Source organism: Musca domestica, unplaced genomic scaffold, assembly GCF_030504385.1.
Source record: "Musca domestica strain aabys unplaced genomic scaffold, Musca_domestica.polishedcontigs.V.1.1 3, whole genome shotgun sequence".
Taxonomy (NCBI): Eukaryota; Metazoa; Arthropoda; class Insecta; order Diptera; family Muscidae; genus Musca; species Musca domestica.
In genome coordinates, this window is record NW_026712299.1 from 5215316 (window position 1) to 5235773 (window position 20458).

Genomic DNA, 20458 nt, shown 5'->3' on the forward strand with positions numbered 1-20458 from the left:
CTTTGGTGTTTTTTTTTTTGTTTTGAATGAAATAAGGGGTTGGGAGGACATTTCTGTTGTGTTGTGTGTTTGGGTGTGGTGATTCGAACCTGTGGTCCATTTCATATAAATGGTTTCCACATAGATTCTTCTTAATCTCTAGCTTATGAAGATGGTTGGGGACAGACAGAGAGACAATTTGAGTGGATTTTTGGGTAGTTGGTGTAAAAATAAGCCATTCCATTTTGTTGATGGTTTGGATTTGGCCATAAAAAAAGCAAACATGAAATAATCATTCCCAGGGATTTGTAGTTGGATCCCTTAATTTTTTTGATGCAACATGTTTGATGCAACATTCCTTAAAACTTGTGGCCCGTTTTCGTCGTTTTTTTTTTTGTTAGATACTCTTGTTTTTTTTTCTTTTCTTTTTTTCTTGAACAAACCTTTTCAATCAAATCAATACAGGCCAACAAGTCCATACCGAAATCAATGAAGGCCCAGTCAATACCTTCTCTCTTGTATTCTTCTTGTTCCAAGACGAACATGTGATGGTTGAAGAACTGTTGCAACTTCTCATTGGTGAAGTTGATACACAATTGTTCGAAACCGTTGTACTAAAAGTTGGGAATGGGACATTGTGAACATATGGTGGTGGGGCAAGACATAACCGCTAACATAAGGCAATAATTTTTTTTGATGTGTGGGTGGGGTGGGGTTTGGTGTGGTATATGGGTGGAACAAGTTCTATGTGATGTATGATACAAAAAATCAAATTTCCTTGGTGCAGACGACATAAACAAAACAAACATTTTTGGTTGTGCTTTTTTTTTGAGTGTGTGTGTGCGTGGGGAGAGAGTGGGCACATCATACCAAAACTCATTCCTAGCTCGGGAATTCTTACCCTGTTTCTTGTTTCCTTGATTTAGACTTTTCTATACAGTAACAGGCTAGAAGGACACAGAAAATATTTATAAAGGAGAATTTTTGCTTGGTTGGGCGGTGCTACCTAAATTCATACAAAGAAACGGATTTTTTGTGCACAGAAGACAAGACAAATATTTTTGGGGGGTTTGATTTGAAACATAAAACCAATCTCTTGGCAAATAAGCACCTTTTCAATCAAGTCAATACAGGCCAACAAGTCCATACCGAAATCGATAAAGTCCCAGTTGATACCTTCCTTTTTGTATTCTTCTTGTTCCAAGACGAACATGTGATGGTTGAAGAACTGTTGCAACTTCTCGTTGGTGAAGTTGATACACAATTGTTCGAAGCCGTTGTACTAAAGTGTGTGTATTTTTTTTTGAATTGAGTTGAGGGGAGGAAATTTCGTTTGTGAAACTTTTTTTCTTTGAAAAATTTTACAGGGTAATTTGAAAGTTTTTTTTTGTTCCCTTTTGGTAAATTTTGTGTGTTAGGATGGGATTTTTTTTCTGTGAAAAAAAAGGGAAATTTATTGAGACCTCGGAGGAACCACAGGCTTCAACAGAAGTTTTCCCAAGGAATGATATTTTTTAATAAAAAAATATATATTTTTTTAATAATTTTAGGAAAATTTTATAAAAATAATTCAATATTTTTTATAAAAATATTTCAATATTTTTTTAATAAAAATATTCCAATATTTTTTATAAAAATATTTCAATATTTTTTATAAAAATATTTCAATATTTTTTATAAAAATATTTCAATATTTTTATAAGATACTGCAATATTTTTTATAAAAATATTTCAATATTTTTTTTTTAAATTAAATATTTTAAAAAATGTATTTCAATATTTTTTCCAAAATATTTCAATATTTTTTTTTTAATTATTTCAATACTTTTTTTCTAAAATATTTCAATATTTTTATAAAATATTGCAATATTTTTTATAAAAATATTTCAATATTTTTTTTAGAAAATATTGCAATATTTTTTATAAAAATATTTCAATATTTCTATAAAATATTCCAATATTTTTTTTATTATTTTTTATAATTTTTTTTCATAAAAATATATAAATTTAATTTATATAAATTTTTTTCTATAAAAAAAATTAATATTTTTTCTAGAAAAAAATTTTAAAAAAAATTCCAAATTTTTTTCATGAAAAATTCGATTTTTTTCCGATTTATATAAAAAAATATTTTTTTTATAAAAAAATAATTTTCCCTTAGTCTTCATAAATTCCCCCTTTTTCGATTCTCAAGATGAAAGTGTGTGAATGTTTTGTTGGATGTATGTATGAGTGTATGTGTGTGTGAATGTGATGTGTGTGCCACATCAGTGAGCTTGGCCCACTGAAAACTTACGTCGAAAATTTCAAAACCAGCAATATCCAATACACCGATGAAGTGTTGACGCTTTTGTTTGGTGTCCAAAGTTTCGTTACATTTCTTGACCAACCATTTGAAGAGACGATCGAAGACACCCTTGCAGAGGGCACCAATGGAGTTGGTGACTTGTTGGACGTTACGGCCCTGGGTGACGAATTCGTTACCGACCTTGATGCGGGGCTTCAACAAGTTCTTGTACAATTCAGCGCAATCGCAACCGAACAACTTGGCAACACGGCCACCTTCCTCTTCACCATCTTGTTCAGCCTGTTCTTCGCGACCACGTTGCTTGAACTTCATGCCACCCATGTGCATGACAGCGGCGGTGATCTTGTAGACATCTTCCTTTTCTTGTTTGGTGAAGCCCAAGATATCGAAGGCTTGCTGTTTTTTTTGGTTGGGGGAGGGAGGAAAACAAATAAAGAGTTTACATTATTTTTTTGGTTTTTCGCTGTGTTGGTGGTGGTTTTTTATTTGGGTAGTGGGGTTATTGTTTATATTTTTTTTGGGGGGGAGGCAGTATTGTCAAAAGCGTTTTTTTGTTTAGGTGTTGTTTAGAGCGGTTTTTGTGGTATATTTTTTTCTTAGTTTTTTAGTTATAAGGGTTAGAATCAAGCATTCCAAACTATCTTTTTATTGGTTTTAAGGGGTTAATTTACAATATTTTTGGTAGAAAAAAATTCAAAATTTTTATTTTTTAATTTAATTTCATTTTTTTAAATTTTTTCTGGGTTTTTTCTGCAATTTTTTTAATTTTTTTTAATTTTGATTTTTTTTTTGAATTTTTTTATGTACGAATATTGAGCAACCAAAATTTTGTATTTTTCGGTTATTTTTCTGAATTTCAAATTTAAGGGAATTTCTTGAAAATCTTGCTAAACAAAAATTTCCCTTGAGAGGAATTTTTTATTTATGCATTAAAATTAATATTTTCCATTAAAAAATGTTTATTATTGTGAAAAATATTAATTTCCATGGAAAACAAAAATTTCCCTGAAAATTTCCCAAAAGGGAAATTTCTGGATTTTTGTACCAAAGAATTTCACAAATATTCGTGGAAACAAAAATTTCCCCTGAAGGGAAATTTTTATTTCTCATCACAATTTCAAAATTTTGGTCTCGACACGCACTTTTTTGGTTAAGATTTTTCTTATTTTCTAAGGGTTAGTCAATTTTGGCAAGCAAATTTTTTTAGTCATAATTATTTTTTTCTTTTAAATTAGTCACTGATTTCCCTAATTATTTTTTGTGGATACATTCCTGGGTCTAACAAAACAGTAAAAGAATGCTTTGAAATCCGTTTTGAAGGATTTTTGTTTTTTGTTCCAAACTAAAATCATTCCGGGGTAAGATTTTTTTCTTATATTTCAAATAAATATCGGTTAACTATTCCGGAATTTAAAAAAAATGAACATTTAAAGATGATTTAAGAGAAAAATTCGGGGGAGTTGGGAGTATAAGTCACACAGAGAGAGAAAGAGAGGGAGGTGGTTGTGGTATTTTTGTGTTTATGAAGCTGGGAGAGCATCATGCAAGTTTTGCTCTCTTTGGAAGCTAAGTCTGTTTTTGTAAGGTATTTGGGGAGAGAGATAGACAGAGAGAGTGTAAACAGGTGGGGTAATTTTGTGATGAGTTCATGCCTTAAACCTTAACACATTCTCTTGTTTTGGGGTTGGGGGTTTTTTAGTCACCGTCTCAATGACATTACTAGAGTCTCTAGTAATTTTTGTTTTTGTATCAAACTAAAAAAATAATTCAAAAAACTTTTGGATTAACACAAACGAAAGGATGTGCCTGAAAACCCACAATCTCCGTTATAATGATTTCTCTCACGAAATCAGCAGAGCAGTATAGGGATCTCAGGACACATTCCAACACAAAATAAAAGAGAGAAACACACATAATTTCTGCAAACAAGTCAATCCAGTGTAAACTGTAAGGAGAGTTGGGGGAGAGAGAGAGATATTCTTGTGGAGTTGTGTCGGTGTGCGATGGAGAAAGTCGAAATTCTCTTTATTTTTGGGGAGAGGTGTTTGCTTAGAGGTGTTTGGAGAGGAGTTGTTGTGTGGTAGTCTTGTGTGTTGTTGATTTTTTTTTTTGGAACTTACATCGGTAAGAGTGAATTCTTCACCGTCATCCATGTTGGGTACAGTGACTTTACCCTGGGATACATTATAGTAGTCATAAATGTTGTCCGACAACAAGCACATGTCTGAGAGTCGAAAAAAAATTTTTGGAGAAAAATTTAGAAATGAGTTTTTCAAAACAATAAAGAAATTATCCCAGTTGTCAGGGAAAACGATGAGGTGTTTTTTTGTTGTTGGTTTTTCTTTTTTTTATTTCATTTGAGTTGGGTGTTGGAGTTGTGTGTGGTTGGCTGGTTGGTTGGGGGGCTTGGTTGGAAGTGTCTGGGTTTGAAAGAAATGCTACTTCTACATGTTGTTGGTTGGTTGGTTGTAGGCTCTTTATCGAACCAGGAGCAGGCTTTTTAAACATTTTCTAAACCCTTTTGATCAGCTGCATGACACAAGACAAGCATCATAACCCGGTGTTTTCTTGATGTTGGTAAGAATTTTCAATATTGGTACTTTTTGTTTGTTAGTTCAGTTACATTTTCTGCAAAGAGCCCTGCTCCTAGCCCAGTTTTTGGGGGGAGAGAATATTTACAGAGAAGGGTGCCTGGGCTGGGATTTTTCATTGGTTTTTAAGAAATTCATAACCTTTGGGCCATTTGGTGGTATTACTGGAGACAATTATAAATAGAAAAAGAGATAGAGAGCGAGAGAGAGTGAGAATTCAAACAAACTGGCGAGACACAGATAAGAAAAGAGATAGAAATTCCGGAATAATATTTGTTTTTGTAGAGGAAAGTTATTCATATTTACAAAAGTTTGTTTCCAACTATAAAACAAAAACAATTTTCATAAAAAAAGGAAAAAAACATATTTACCAAAATTTGTTTAATTACACATTTTGTTTACAAATTGTTGGGAGTGACAAGTGGCTGGGAAGGTGTTTTTTTTTTATTAAAAACTATTCGTTTCTCATTTGTCAGCAAGAGCAAGAGAAGAGAGACATTCCTTAGATCTTGAAATTATACACACAAAGAATCAGAGAGATAGAGAGAGAGAGTGATAGAGAAACATTTCCTTTGAAATATTTTTTTTTGGGTTTGGAGCTTAGCTCTTTGGCATGGCAGACAATAGAGTTCGGAGAGAGAGAGCGAGAGAGAAAAGTAGAGAGAACAAAGTGCAATCTTTGTTTAGCTGAAAACCAACAAACAAATGCCCAACTTACATCGGTTAATTCAAATTCTTCACCATCATTGACACCGGGTATCCTGGTTTTACCCTGACATATGCCTGGATAATCACCAATGTGTGGTGACAGATATGTCATCTCTTTTGTATTTTTTGGTCGAGGGTTAAATTTTTTAAAAAAAAAAGTATACAAAAAGAAATCGTAATAATATTTTTTTTTGTTTCGATTCAAACATATTTTTTGTTCGAAGCTAATGTAGGGGACTCCGTATTTACAATATCGGTTTCAGTGGTTGATATGTGACACAAAGTGGGGGGGGTTTCTTGAGTTGAAGAGAAGAGAAGTTGTCCGCTAAAGGGAGTTCCTGAAAATTGTTTTCCTAACCTATTTTGATTTGGTTGCTTCCTTTCTTTCTAAAAAGTTAGAGGTTAAATTTTAGCGCTTGTTTTTGTTGCTTTTTTTTAGAAAAAGCCTCTGCTATTTTAGTATTGAATTAGAATATTGAAAAAAAATTATAAAAGTATTGGACAATTACATCGGTAAGGTTGAATTCATCAGCATCATCGATACTGGCAACGGTAACCTTGCCCTGGGAGACAATATGGTAATCGTAGATGTTGTTAGACAACAAACAGTAATCTGTCATACAGATCCGGGAGTTTTGGGGGAAAGAGAGAGAGAGAGAATTATGGATATTGATTAATTAATGTTGATTGATAGGGTGAATGAGAGAGAGAGAGCGAATTTTTTCACCATGAAGGGCCTGAATAGAGGCAAAATTCCAAAAAATATTTTCCGTTTTAGTAGAAGTAAAATGAAAAGTTAAATGTGAATGATAAATTCCAAATCGAAATCGAAGAGAATTTTAAATTTTGTTCGTAGCTCAGATGTAAAGAAAATGAGTGAGAGAGAGAAAGAGTAACAAATGAAAGTAAAATTCTTGTGGCCAACCAAGGCTCAGCTATGAAAGATAAGTGTGGGAGAGAGTGAGGTGAGAGTGTGATGAGAAGTTCAAAAGAGTGAGTGTGAGAGAGAGAGTGAGTAGTGTGAAATGAATGTGTTAAATTATCCAAGATAAATTCCCATTGGAATACTTATCCCAGAGAAATGAATTGAAATATTCGAAATGAAAATAGTAATAAAAATGAAAGAGTGTTTTGAGAGATGAGAGCTGAAAGTGTTGTTGTTATACCTTTAACACCAGGTACAGAGCCAGACATAATCTGGTAGAAAATGTGGTAAGAACGTTCCAAGGATTGTTGGGAGATGACACGGGCCTTTTCCAACAAGTCTGTAAGGTAAAGTGAAATAAAAAGAAAAAAATTAGCAAAGTCGCAAAAAAATTACAAGAGAGAGAAAAAATATCAATATTTTATTAATTTAGCAGCCAGACACCAACAATTTTATGGGAGAGAAGAACCGAGGAGAAAGAGAACAGTTAAAAAGAGGAAAGTTTTTCAATTTATTGTCCTTCTCTCGAAACTTCAGTTCTTCTCTGCCATTAAACTTTTTTGGGAGAGCCATGAAAGAAAATCTGATTACATGAGAGAGAGGAGGATAAATATATGGGGAATATATTACCGTTTTCTTTCTTCTTTCCCATATATCGAGTTTTCTTTCATAAAACTTTCTTCAAAAATAAATTTAGAAAGAACAACTGAGTATAAGAGAGAGAGAGAGAGAGAGAGAGAGAGAAAGAAGATGGTATATAAATAAGAAAATTTCCCAATTTCTTTACTCTTTCCTCCTCAGAACTGAATTTTTCTTTCAAGGAACTTTCTTTTGAAGAAAATTATGAAAGAAAAAGAAGGTGATAAGCAATGGAGAGAGAGAGAGAGAGAAATATATATGAGTGACTATTTCCACTCTATCTCCATTTCTTGCTCTCCCAAATTCAGTTTTACTTTCATGAAACTATCACTGGGTTTCTGCCAAAAACAAAATCAAATTCATAAACAGGGTGACTCATAGAAAAAATATTATATTTGAGAAAGCTTTCAATTAAAAACTTTTTTATTTAACAAAGCTTTTTATTAATAAAACTTTTTATTTTCACAAAAAGCTTTATTGAAAAGGTGTAAGGCTTTGCTAAATAAAAAAGCTTTCAATAAAAACTTTTTCTTTCATTGCTTTTGAGTCCCCCTGTATCATTTCAATAATTTTGTTTTAATTAATAAAATATTTTTTTCTTCCAAGTTCTTTTTTCAAATTTCAATACTTACAAGTTTCAATATCAGCACCAGCCAATTTACCAGTGGGACCGAAGTGAATACGGATGAATTTACCCTAGGTGCCATAAGAGAAAAAAATTGATAAGTCTCAAGATTCCAAGTTTTGTTTTGCTTTTCGAAAGACTTACGAAACGAGAAGAGTTATCGTTACGGACGGTCTTGGCGTTACCGAAGGCTTCAAGAACGGGATTGGTTTGTACGACCTGATCTTCCAGGGAGCCCTTGTTCTTTTGCGATTCATCCTTCTTGGTGGAGGCACCGACGGTGGCGAAGTAGGCAATTACCTTCTTCGTGTTTTCAGTCTTACCAGCACCAGACTCACCGGTAATCAACATAGATTGATTGACGTGGTTGGTCAACATGTCGACGTAGGCACCATCAGAAATGGCGAAAATATGGGGTGGCACTTCATTACGGCGCTTGCCACGGTACATCTTGGCGCAACGGTTGGTATATACGGGGTAACGCTTGTAGGGATTGATGGCAACGCAGAAAAGACCAGAGTAGGTCTGTAATGGTGGGGGGTAATGGTACGTAGCGATTTCAATGGAGAAAAGAAGAAATTGATTAGTTTCTGGGTATGAAAATTTCGAGGGAAGAGTTAAAATTTTTAGGGGGGTATTTTTTGGGTGGGGGAAGGAAAACAAAACTAACTACTGAAATATTGTGTGGGGGCGAAGGGGGGAGGTTTAATGCAAAACTTCTTAAAACAGGTCTTTAACTGTTCTTTGGGTTTTCCATTTTTGTGGGGGGTGGGGGATAAATGTTTTTTGGTTTTTCATGATTTTTTGGTGAAGAAAATCCATTCAGTTTTTGATTTTATAGGATTTTCAGGTTGTGTTTTTTAAGGTGGGGTGCTGTGGTGTTGGCGGTTTGTATGTGTGTTTGTGATCGTTTTTGGTAGGGGTTTTTCGGATCACATCCATTTGGGTTGGTGGTTTTGTGGTGTTCTTCGTATTCTGGTACGGATGCAGAGATGGTGCTTGTTTGTGGTGTAATAACGGCCAGTTTTTGTTCTGTTGACTGGTATTATTTGGAGCTTTAAGCTTAGTGTATATGTTAGGGCTTTTCAAAGCTTGCTGGGTGTTAAAACATAAATGAGAGACACGAACGGGATATAATGAGTGATAATAATTTGGAGGAATGAGGATCAGGCAGCTTTTTTTCTCTCCCCTCTTTATTTTATGGACTTTTTTTCCTCCGCACTGGGTTCAGACTCAAACGCCAGGGGAGGGAAAAAAATTTACATAAAATAAATTTTAGGGAGAAAATCGATATTATTAAGGCGGCTAGGCATTAATTTCAATACTTTTTATTATTATTTTTTTTTTTTAAATTTTTTTTTCAAAAGCTCTTAAGCCAGCTTTTTTTGATGATGTAGGTAGGTAGACTATAACACAAAAGCTTTACTTGTTTCCAGAGCTAAGCTTTTGACATTGAAAAGCTTGCTGGCCGCATACTTACATAGATCAATTTGTTGTAGTACCGCTGTCTCAAGTTATGGAGTACAGAGGCATCGTTAAGGTATGTCAAGTTGGACATATCCTCAGCTTTTTCGTATTTGGGAGGGTTGACTTGTTGAAGTTGGTCCTTCTTGAAGTCTTTGCTCTGTTTTTTTTGGCGATTATCGACGGAACGTAGAACCCCATGATTTTTTATTTAAGGATTTCGTAAATATTTTTCAAAAAAACCCCACGGACAATTTTTTCGATTTTACAAAATTCAAAAAGGGGACAGACAGATAGTTCGATAGAGAGAGAGCAAGAAGAGAACCAAAAAAAGAGAAGGTTGTGATTAGTACGGTCTGTTGGTGGACACTTACGTAGATCAGCTTGTGATAATAACGCTGTCTCAAATTGTGCAAGACACAAGGTGTGTTCAAGACAGTCATATCAGCCATATCTTCGATTTTTTCGTATTTGGGAGGATTGGTTTTCTCCACAAGGTGGGATTTAAAATCTTTGGTCTAATTATTGATGGAAATTTTCACAAGGAAAAAAATTATTAATATTTTTTTTTTGAATTCAAAAAATTTTGAAAGAAAAAGTTTGAAAATATTTCCCAGCAAAAAAAGGAAAATATTCTAAAACTTATCGACAAGTGAGAGCAAAATTTTAAAATCCCATTAACGCGAATTGGCTACACGATTATATTACCTCACCGCCGGGCAAGCCTACGGTGACGATATCACCCTTGGTGGCCTTGATTTCACCAAGGAGATAACCCTCCTTCTCATCGGGAACCCAACAATTCTTCTTGGAGTCATAGGGTTTCGATTGATCGATACGTCTTTGTTCCAAAGAGACGAACAAGTATGGGCTGGGATCCTCATCTTCCTGGCTAGCAATTGGACGGGGCATCTTGATTTAAGTTTCGCAGTTAAAATTTAACGTAAAAAAAGAAAATTGAAGCTCGTTTGTTTTTTGAGATAGGGCTAGAGCTCTTTTTTTTGGGTGAAAAGTAACACTTTCACTTTTTTTTAGATTTTGTTATTGGAACTAAAATATTTTGTTTCAAAATATCTCGTCGTCTCAGCCCAAATGCTTCCCTGTAATGAAAGAAGAAGAGAGAAAGATGGTAAGTTTGCTTGTTTAAATTAATAAAAATAAATAAATAATAATATTTTATAGGGGGGATATTGGATTATATATTTATTCAGGGGATATAAAGCATTTTTGGAATTTTAACGTAACGTAAAATAATAACGTAAGAGAGTTTTTGTTTTTATATTTTTATTTTTTTTTTCAATATTGCGGTACTGTATGAGTATCAATAAAGTAATTATAAACTTAAAAATAATAATAATTTCTATTTTTTATTTTTTTTTGATATTTTAGGCAATTGAAATATTTTTGGAAAGTTTTTTTTTTAATTTTTTAATATTTTTTTTATATATGAAATTATAATTATATTTTATTATTTATATTTTATATTAAATTTTATTTTACAATTATATTTTATATATTTATTTTAAATATTAAAAAACACAATAAATATTATTATTTTTTTTTAATTGCAAACATATTATAAAAATTATAAAAAGAAACTATATAAATTTTTATAATATATTTGTAGTTAAAAAAATAATAATAATTATTATCTTTTATTTTTTATTATATTTTTATTTTTTTTTAAATATAAAAAAATATTTTTAATTTGTAATTTTAATAAAACAATTTTCATAATATATTTTTGTGATTTAAAAAGAATTAATTATTATTTTTTATATATATTTTTAATTTAAAAATACATTTTTATTATATTTTTATTATTTTTTATATATTTTTAAATATACATAGGATATATTGAAAGCTTTTATGTATATTTAAATAAATAATAAATATTTTTTTTTGTTAAAAATTACTAAATTAATTACAAAACCGAGAAATTTTTTTTTAAATATTAAACAAATATTTCTAAATTAAAAATATCGGTTTGTTATTTGTTTTGTTATTTTTTAATTATTTCAATATTTTTTTTTTAAATATTGAAATATTCAAAATTATTAAAACATTTATAATGTTAAATTTTTGCTTGGGCCCGGGACTTTTCAGCCCCAGTCAAATTGCTTCAAAAACGGAAAATGTTAATTATTTTTCGCAAGAATTTAGGCATTTAAACAATATTATGCCATCGAAAATCGCAAAATATTGATCGAAAGGGGTTTTTCATTTTTCAAATTTGAAATAAAATTTTTTTAAAAAAAATTTATTTTTAATATATTTCGATATTTTTATGTTTAAAAATATATTCTTTTAAATTATTCTCTAATTTTATTTTATATTTTTATTATATTTTTAATTTTTTTTTTTTTTAATACATTGTTTTCTATAAAATTCCATGCTTTTTATCCCATTTGTAAATATTTTTTTCATTATTTTCTTTTTTTTTAAATTTTTCTGTTCTGTTCATTTTTCAAAATTGTTTCATTTATGAGTCCAAAAAAAATCTGTATTATTTTCTGTGATACATAACGATGACCTAATTATGTCTATGGATTACAAATGCCAACATTCCTATGTTCAAAAACAAAAAGAAAAAAAAACACCTATTTTCGAAAAAGCCAAAATTTTCATTTCGAAATTCCAAATAAGTAAATTTTTGTGCCAAAGAAAACTCAACAAAAGTTTTCGTGGCGGTAATTGGATAGTGGTAAATTCTATTCTCACTCTCAGCAAATGCCAAAAATAAAGTCTTTCGAAAATCTAAAAAAAAATGTTTTGAAATTTCACAAAAAAAAAAAAAAAAAAAAAAATCGATTCAGTTTTGGGCCACGCACAGTTCCCATAAACAAAATGCTTTCGATTGTATGGGCACCACCCCACATCCCCAATACCCGTGTATGAGTCTGGGGGTGTGTGTGTGTATGTGTCTGATGTCATAACTTTGAATTGATCGAGCCAGCCAACAACCACTCATCGCCAAAGCACCACACATCTGGGCCTGTAATTGTATCCAACTACAGGTGTATGTGTGGGCCAAAAAGGTGTGGGTTGCCATGCTATATATAGCGTATATATATAACACAAACACAATGATAGGGAAAAACTGACACCGTTAAAAATATTTATATATACGGAGACTACGGAAAATAGTGGGTGGAGAGTTAAAATTTATAAAAAAAATCTTCTTCGATTTATTTTTAAACTTTTTGTTTGATTTAAATGTTTTTATTTTATTATTTATTTTTATTATTATTTTTTTAATATTTAATTCTAATTTTATTTTCTTTTTCAAATCTTTTTTTATATAAAAAATTAATATTTTTATTAAAAAAAATTAAAATAAAAAAATATTTTTATCAAAAAAAAAATAATAATTTTCATTAATATTTTTTTGAATAAAAAATCAAAAATATTTTTAATTAAAACAAACCATTAAACTGTTTTTAATTTGTTTTTTAATAAAAAAAAACATTTTTTTATTTAAATTATTTTTAACTTTTCATTTTTTTTTAACCATCGGTTATATAAAAATTATTTTCTTCTTCTTTTTCTCTGCATTTCACTCACTACAGCACCGCGTTGCTTTTGTCATTAACCCACTTACTCTTAATTTTTTTAAAAGTTTTTTTTTTCTCTCGAATTTTTGTCAAAGGACAATTGAATCGCTTCGTTTTGAAAGTTAATTTCGAATTATTTTTTTTTTTTGAATTGTATTTTTTTCACAAGAAATCGTTTAGAATTCGTTTGCAAGAACACATCCGTGACAGGAATTGATCTAAAACGTCCGAGTTGCGACAACGCAATGAATGAAAATTCCCAAAAAACTTTTCGAAAAAAAATCTTTCAAATTGGCTAGCATACATACATACACACACATGCATGTGCATGGTATATACCAAACACACACACATATATATATAAACATGTGAGCATACGCCACATAAACATGGCCAATAGAGACGGTGAGATTTTTTTGAGTTTATTTTTAAATCGTTTCGAAATGATTTCGAATTTTTTTTGATTTTTGCTGCTCAAAACGGTGGCATTAGAAAAAGCTTTTTCGCCTAATGCCATCTCTTTCTATCATTGGCAAAATTTGGGAAGCTTTTTTGAAATGTATTTTTATATATAGGAAATGTGCTAGAGATAGACGTTTTTTTGAGTTTTCTTTAGACATGTTTTGTTGTCGTACTTTTTGGCCCTATTCCAAAATAAGGGTGTAGTGGTGGTGCAAATGCTGAAAAACAAAATTTTATATTTTTTGATTTTTTTTCCTATATTTTTTTCTTCTGATAAAAACCGGTAAGATATATTTGAAATTATATTTTTGATTCAATTTTCTTTAAGAAAATAAAATGAAGTTTTTTCTGCTTTGATTTCAGCAAATTCCCAAAATTGTATTCATAGCAACATTTTGTGTATTTTGAATGAAAAATCGGTTTTATTTGTATTGATTTTCTCGACAAATTTTCAAGATTTTCACTTTTTGATGAAGTTTTTATGAAGGCTGAAAAGTTTCGGTCTTTTATGAATTTTTTTTTAAATTGCAATTTTTTTAAAGCAATTACTAGTTGATGACAAAAATGGTATTACTGCAAAGCTTTTATTTGAAATTTCAGACAATTTGGAAACATAAAAAATATTTTATTTATTTACTTTTATTTATTTTTTTTTTTTTTTGAAAAAAAAGTCAATTTTTGAATTTGAATTTATTTTTTTCCAAAAAAGGAAGATTTCAAATTGTTTTGTTAGTTTTGCAAAGTTTTGAGCGAAACCGCTATCATTTTATGTTTCAAAGCTGCATTTTTCCTTAGGCCCGAAACTTTTCAGCCCATGTTAAATAACTTCAAAAATTGAAAATTTTGATTCTTTTTCGCAAGAATTCAGGCAAGTTAGCAATATTCTGTCATCGAAATGAAGAACATTTTGATGGAAAGTGATTTTTCATTTTTGATTTTTTCGAAAAATTTGATATTGAAATTTTTTATAAATTAAATTTGTTGTTGTTGCTAATAAAAGCAGAGGATTCTTTGTAAAAAACGTTGAATATTATTTTAAAAATTACTTTGGATTTTTTTCTTTTTATCAGTTATTCAATATCTTTTACCAAATATTCAATATTTTTTTTACTAAATGTCAATATTTTTCAAAAAGGCTGATTTGGTTTTAAGCGTTTGCAAAGATCTATCAATTTAATTGTAGAAATTTGAGATTAAAAAAATTTGAAATTTTTCAATTAAATTTAATAATTTTTCAAATTTTTGTGAAAATCTCAAGTTTTTTAGTTTCAAATAACATCAAATGTTTTCCAAAGCGTTAGCAAAGCTCTAATTTTTTTGAAAATGCAAAATTTCTTTATTAAATTTTAAGAATATTCAAAATTTGTGTTTCGAAATTTTGAATATTTTTTCAATATTTATTTTTTTTTTTTTTGAAAATTCAATATAAATATTTTGAACATTTTAAGAATATTCAAAATTTGTGTATCGAAATTTTGAATATTTTTTTTTCAAAATTTGAATATTTTTTCATTTCAATAATTTTTGTTGACATATTTTAATATTCATATTATTATTTTTTATTCTTTTTTGAATTTTCAATATATTTTTTTTTTGATTTTGCATATGATTTTGAAGCTTTTTTTTTGAGTAGTTTTTAATTTTTCTTTTGCATAATTTTCGAAAATTGCCAAAGCAACGCAAGCAGCTTCCTTTTTGAAAATATTCAACGTTTTGGTATTTTTTTTTAATTTTAGTTTTTTTCGAAAGCTTTTTCGGATTTTCTGCTTCAGTGTGTAAAGCTTTTTATTGGGCTATTACATAATCTGTGAAGAAAACTATGAAAAATAGCTCCAGGTCTATTTCTTTCTTCAAATATTTCACTTGTTTTCTGAATCCTTTGCTGAAGATATTTTGAAAATTTTAACTGAAATCATTTGTTTAAAACTTCATTTTCTGGGGCCTTTGGCCACTTTAAAGTTTTGTTTTTGTTTTTAGGTTATATCGTTTTTTATGCTGGCTGATCTTTCAAAGTAATCCATATTTTCTTTTCGTTTTTGGGGGAAGGTAATCCATTTGGCCTAAGTAATCCATGGCCATGTTCTATCTATGGTGTAGAAGAAGAAACGGATTTTTCAAAATGTCTTTTTAAAAGTTTTTCACAATTTTTTTTAGTTTTTTTAGAGTTTTTGTTTTATTTCAATTGTTTATGTTTCGTCCTTCAGGACATAATTTTTGTATTACACAGACACACACACAATTCTCATGCCTCACAATAATACAGGTTTTTCGTTTTTCAGTTTTTTTGTTTCTTTTGAAAATTTTCAAAATTCTTTTCAAAATCACCAAAATTTTTTGTTCTTTCCGCTACTGTATCACCGCTTTTCTTTTTTTTTTTTTGAAAAAATCCAGAACAGAATCAGAATACCCAAAAAAAATTTTTTTTTCTTCTTTTTTTTCAAAATCCAATATCCACAGTCAAGGAAAATTTCAACATCAGGTGTTGCACTTACGCGTTCGAAAGCCGTTCTGACCCACACAGCCGGTAGTGTTCCTTTTTATATGAGGCAATTTGATACCGTTGTTTGACACGACGGACTCTCTGCTGTCGTCCGGACGAATATCTTTGGCCCTGTCCCTGGCCTCGCCCCGCCGCCTTCGTTGAGCGGTGCTGTGAACGAGGAATGTCTATAGTTTTTACTCCCCCTGGGATACCATGCAACAGATGTGTACGCTCCCGTCTTCCCCTCTCTCTCATATATACGTATACATACATATACGCATTGGCTCATATATGGCAACAACAGACCCCATTAGGTGGGTTGGTGTGCGTGTCATATGAAAACTTTAGCTCATGACTCAGTAAACATTGATCGGTGGTTGTTTTGATATAATCTGTGTGTTCGTGTGTGGGAGAGAGTCATGCCAAGAGAAATGGCGAGAGAGCGAGCATTTTAGTTTATATCCTAGTATGGGTGAGTTATGATGCAATAAATTGCGTTTAGTATAGAGTGGCAAAGGATAAGGATATTTTTACACTCACCCACCCATACACCGCCAGAGAGAGAGAGAGAGGGAGAAAAAGCGATCAATGAAAGCTATGGGCTCTCAAATTATTCTCTTATTTCTCATAGACTGCGCATTGCACTGTGCGCATCCACATTTTGCAATTAACAGCTCACGCATTTCAAGAGAGTGAATGGTAGTGAGAGAGGGAGAAAATGAAAGAGAGCAAACAAATGGTGTGGGTGAAAATGTACTCTGTACTCTTTTGAAATGATCTGTTGTAGGCATTCTAGATGTTTTAGATAACAAAATAATGGCATTTTTGGAATACCTTTCAAGGAATTTTCATGAAAATGAATTAAAAATTTTCAATTTTCAAAAAATTTTAGGAAATAATTCAATAAAAAAATAAAAAAAGTTACTTTTTCCCAATTAACTTAAAAAAAATATTTTAAAAAAATACTTTGCATCCACATGTGTTAGTGTGTGTACGTATGTGTGTGTGTGTCGCATTGCAATGTGCTTAGAATGCTTTAAAACAAAAAGGAATTTTGCTAGATTCTTGTTATTGTTGCCATGTGTATTTAGTTGGCATTGACTGCGTTGGTCTAGTCATTAGAACAAAAAAAAAAAAAAAAAAAAAAAAATAACAACAATAATGCTAAAAATTTTGGCCAACAAAAGAATGAGCTCCCACACCAACACATGCATACACACCTACATACATATGTCTATACAAAAACAATGCTATCTTATCTCATAACAAAAAAAACGATATATCCCCCTTCCAACAAAACAAGAGAATAAAAATATCTAAATAACAATAACAACAATAAATATTATATGATCAAAAATAATAGTGGGTGATGTTGAAAACATATACATACTTATGTATATGATCAATCTACATATATGTATATATGAAAACATTTCCATATATGCCCATACATATATATGGCCATATATAAAGCTCTCTCTCTCTCTATATACACCATATGTGCTATTTTCCCCCCAATAGAAAGTACATGGCATTTTGACCGTGTTTGCTGCTTCACGGTGGGGTCATTGCAAAAGAGTACTAGAGGCCAAGAAAAGGAGAGAGTAAATGAGCATCACTAAAGTGAGTGGGAAGGAGTTGCTATGCTTCTTGAAGGTACTGGCAGTTGCTCAGTGATCTCTCGAAATAATTCGACCAGGCCATCAAGGTGTTCTAAGGCAATATATAGCTACATGTTGTTGCTATTGTCTTGGCAACGCATTGTGGCACCCATACATTGACAGAAATCTTTTATTTTTGTTTATTGGATACTTTTTTTGTGATCTTCTCGATATTATCTCATAGTATATAGCAGCCACACATATATTTACGTATGCAATTATTGCATAAACTTGGCATCACTTTACCCCGAACAACAACAACAATTGGAATTGCATGCATTTGACCCGTTAGTAACTAGAGTGCGACGCCTGTTAATTTTTTTCTCATTCTTTCAGTTGTATTTCAAACAATCGATTAAAAACAGTTTCTCGTGCTTTCTATAATTATTTCTGTTTTAAGAATATACATATAGTTGTTGTTGTTTTTTTTTTTAAATCAAAAAAGTGGTTTCCTCTAAGAAACAGCTGATTTTTATTTACAAAAAAAAAAAAAAATAAATAAATAAATAAAATAAAATAAAAATTGTCTAGAAGTGATATTTAAGAAAATTCGAATTTTTCAAATTATTTTTATAAGTTGAAACAGTTTTTTTAAATAAAAAAAGATTACTTTAATAAAAATTGGTATTTTTATTTGCAAATAGAGGCAGTTGATTAAATATTATAAAATATTTGCGAAATTACCAGATAACATATGGGGTTTTGAAAAAAGTTATCTATGATTTTTCTGTGATGACTGGATAATATTAAATTTAAATTGCAACATATAAAAATGTTAGTTTATTTGTCTTTTAATAATTTTTATGATTTGAACCTTCTGTAAACAAACCATGATAGATTCTTGTTGGTACGTGTTTTTTGTGTGAGGATTAAAAATACCGAAGCTTTATACATATGTGATAAAATTTTACTCTCCTCTACTCTTTTTCGGATATTTAACGGAGAGACCAAACTGTATACAAAGTTTCCAACAGGTATCAGGTATTAATTATACCCTACAGGGGGAATATAGCATTTGATACGGCCAAAACGTGCCTAGTCGAAATAAGGGCTTTAGACACGAGGTTTCTTTGGGCCAAATCCGTTTCAGAACATTTGGAGTCGATCTAGCGATGTCCGTCCGTCTGTATGGCTGGAGCGCACGATAACTTTGAAGGGAGTATCCGATTTGATCCAAAGTTGGTACATCTTAATTTTTTGTCTAACTTAGATCGAGTTCGGAGAATATCGGTCAACTCCATCAGGTACATCCCCAACAAAGGGTAAAAATTTTGAATAATTACAACTCTTATAAAATGTGATGTCTTCAAATTTCACACATGCCAATCATTTTATTAACCCAAAGTCTGATACCAAGATGTAATACATCAGTCCACTCCTTCTGGTACCTCCCACACAAAATGTCAAAATTTTCAAAGAAAATAATTTATTGCACAGAAAGAGAAAAGATATTCCGATTTTGCTCCAACTTCGCGAATCCCAATATTTTCATCAGTGCTAGATCAGGTGCGAAAATGGACAATATCGGTCGACTCCATCAAGTGCCTCCTCCACAAAGGGTAAAAAGTCTTATAAAATGTGATTTTAGAATCCGATTATCTTAAAATTTTCACGCATCCCAATATTTTATAAACCCAAGATCTGGTGTTAAAACGGAATATATCGGTCCACTCCTTCTGGTACCTCACCCACAAGAGGTCGAAATTTTGAATATCCATTGAGCTAATAAAACGCGAAATTAATATCCGATTAAGTTTAGACTTGGCACATCTGAATATTTCTATCAATACAGGATTTGTTTTAAAACGGTAGAGATCGGACCATTTCTTCTGGTACCTTTTTCACAAAGGGTCAAAGTTTTGAATAACCAAAAATTTATAAAATCCCAAATAATCATCAGACTCTCTTTATATTTCACACATTCCACTATTTCCATGAATATCGATGAAGCTCATAAAAAGCGAAATTAACATCCGATTCCATTCAAGGCTATGTACATCTCAATATTTCCATCAACACAAGTTCTGTTATAAAGATGGTAGTGATCGGACCATTTCCTTTGCTCCCTGCCGACATAGGATTTAAGATTTTGAAAAATAACACTCTCTACTTTCACATATACAAACATTTTTGTTAATACAATATCTGTTGCGCAGATGATATATGTCTGTGAACCCCTTCTGGTACCTCACTTACAAAGGGTCACAATTTTCAATACTTTTATCTGTCAGAACTTGCGAAACTATTCAGCGATTCTTTACAACTTGGTATATCTATATATATTTCTCTTTGCCAGAAACCTGAGATGAATATGAAATTTATGACTTTCCGAATTTGGATATAAATGTTTGATTTTCTTGTAAAATATTGCTCACGCACATGTTAACATTTCCTAAAAAGTATCATATATGTCATGTAAAGTGAAGGAAGTTACACATGGATTTAGGTTCGATATGAAATGACCAATATTGGCACATTTCTTCGGAACCTACTCCATAAGGGGTTAAACATTTGGCTAATCATAACAGAAGTCAAAATATTTTTTAATAATGGTACATTGGCTGAGGGTATACATCTGTCTGCAAAACCAACAGATACTTTTTAACTAGTTTTATTTTCGTTCGTTTGAGCTTCATTTGTTTCACGTTGATGAGCTCTCATTATATCATAATTTCAATTGACTTGAATGAATTAAATTTTCATTTTTTTTAATTGAAGATATTTTTTAATGTAATTATTATTCATCTTCATAAACTGCGAAATTAATATTCGATTCATTCAGACTTGGCACATCTGAATATTTCTATCAACACATGATCTGTTATAAAGATGTAAGAGATTGGAGCATTCCTTCTGGGGTCGAAATTTGGAATATTTAAAACGCTCATAAAATGCGAAATATAATGCATATTCCCTTCAAATTTCACCAATATTGCCAATATTTTAACCATTACAAATTCGGTGTAAAAATGGAGTATAGAGGATACTTCAGGAACCTCCCCCACTAAGTGTAAACATTTTGAATAATTAAAACACTCACAAAATAAAACATCCCAATAT

General features: G+C 30.9%; 1 protein-coding gene across 26 annotated transcripts in view; it reads right to left on the reverse strand.

The window, feature by feature from the left end:
• Positions 1-15854, reverse strand: part of LOC101893508 (myosin heavy chain, muscle) — a 34419-nt gene extending 18565 nt beyond the window's left edge. For 7 of the 26 annotated variants that reach the window (XM_020039640.2, XM_059124535.1, XM_005176242.4 and 4 more), the window contains exons 1-9: positions 15748-15766; positions 9948-10339; positions 9256-9399; positions 7920-8300; positions 7783-7846; positions 6753-6851; positions 4408-4511; positions 2276-2683; positions 1091-1261 (exon numbers count right to left, since the gene is read on the reverse strand). In XM_020039640.2, the coding sequence (XP_019895199.1) occupies positions 1091-1261; positions 2276-2683; positions 4408-4511; positions 6753-6851; positions 7783-7846; positions 7920-8300; positions 9256-9399; positions 9948-10151 (1575 nt within the window). In that variant the 5' untranslated portion in view covers positions 10152-10339; positions 15748-15766. Of the gene's footprint in view, positions 1-422; positions 594-1090; positions 1262-2275; positions 2684-4407; positions 4512-6095; positions 6200-6752; positions 6852-7782; positions 7847-7919; positions 8301-9255; positions 9400-9613; positions 9758-9947; positions 10340-12840; positions 12974-15747 lie in introns of those variants that run through there. The other 19 variants (XM_059124537.1, XM_059124538.1, XM_005176249.4 and 16 more) reach the window with 11 other exon arrangements.
• Positions 15855-20458: the final 4604 nt, after the last annotated feature.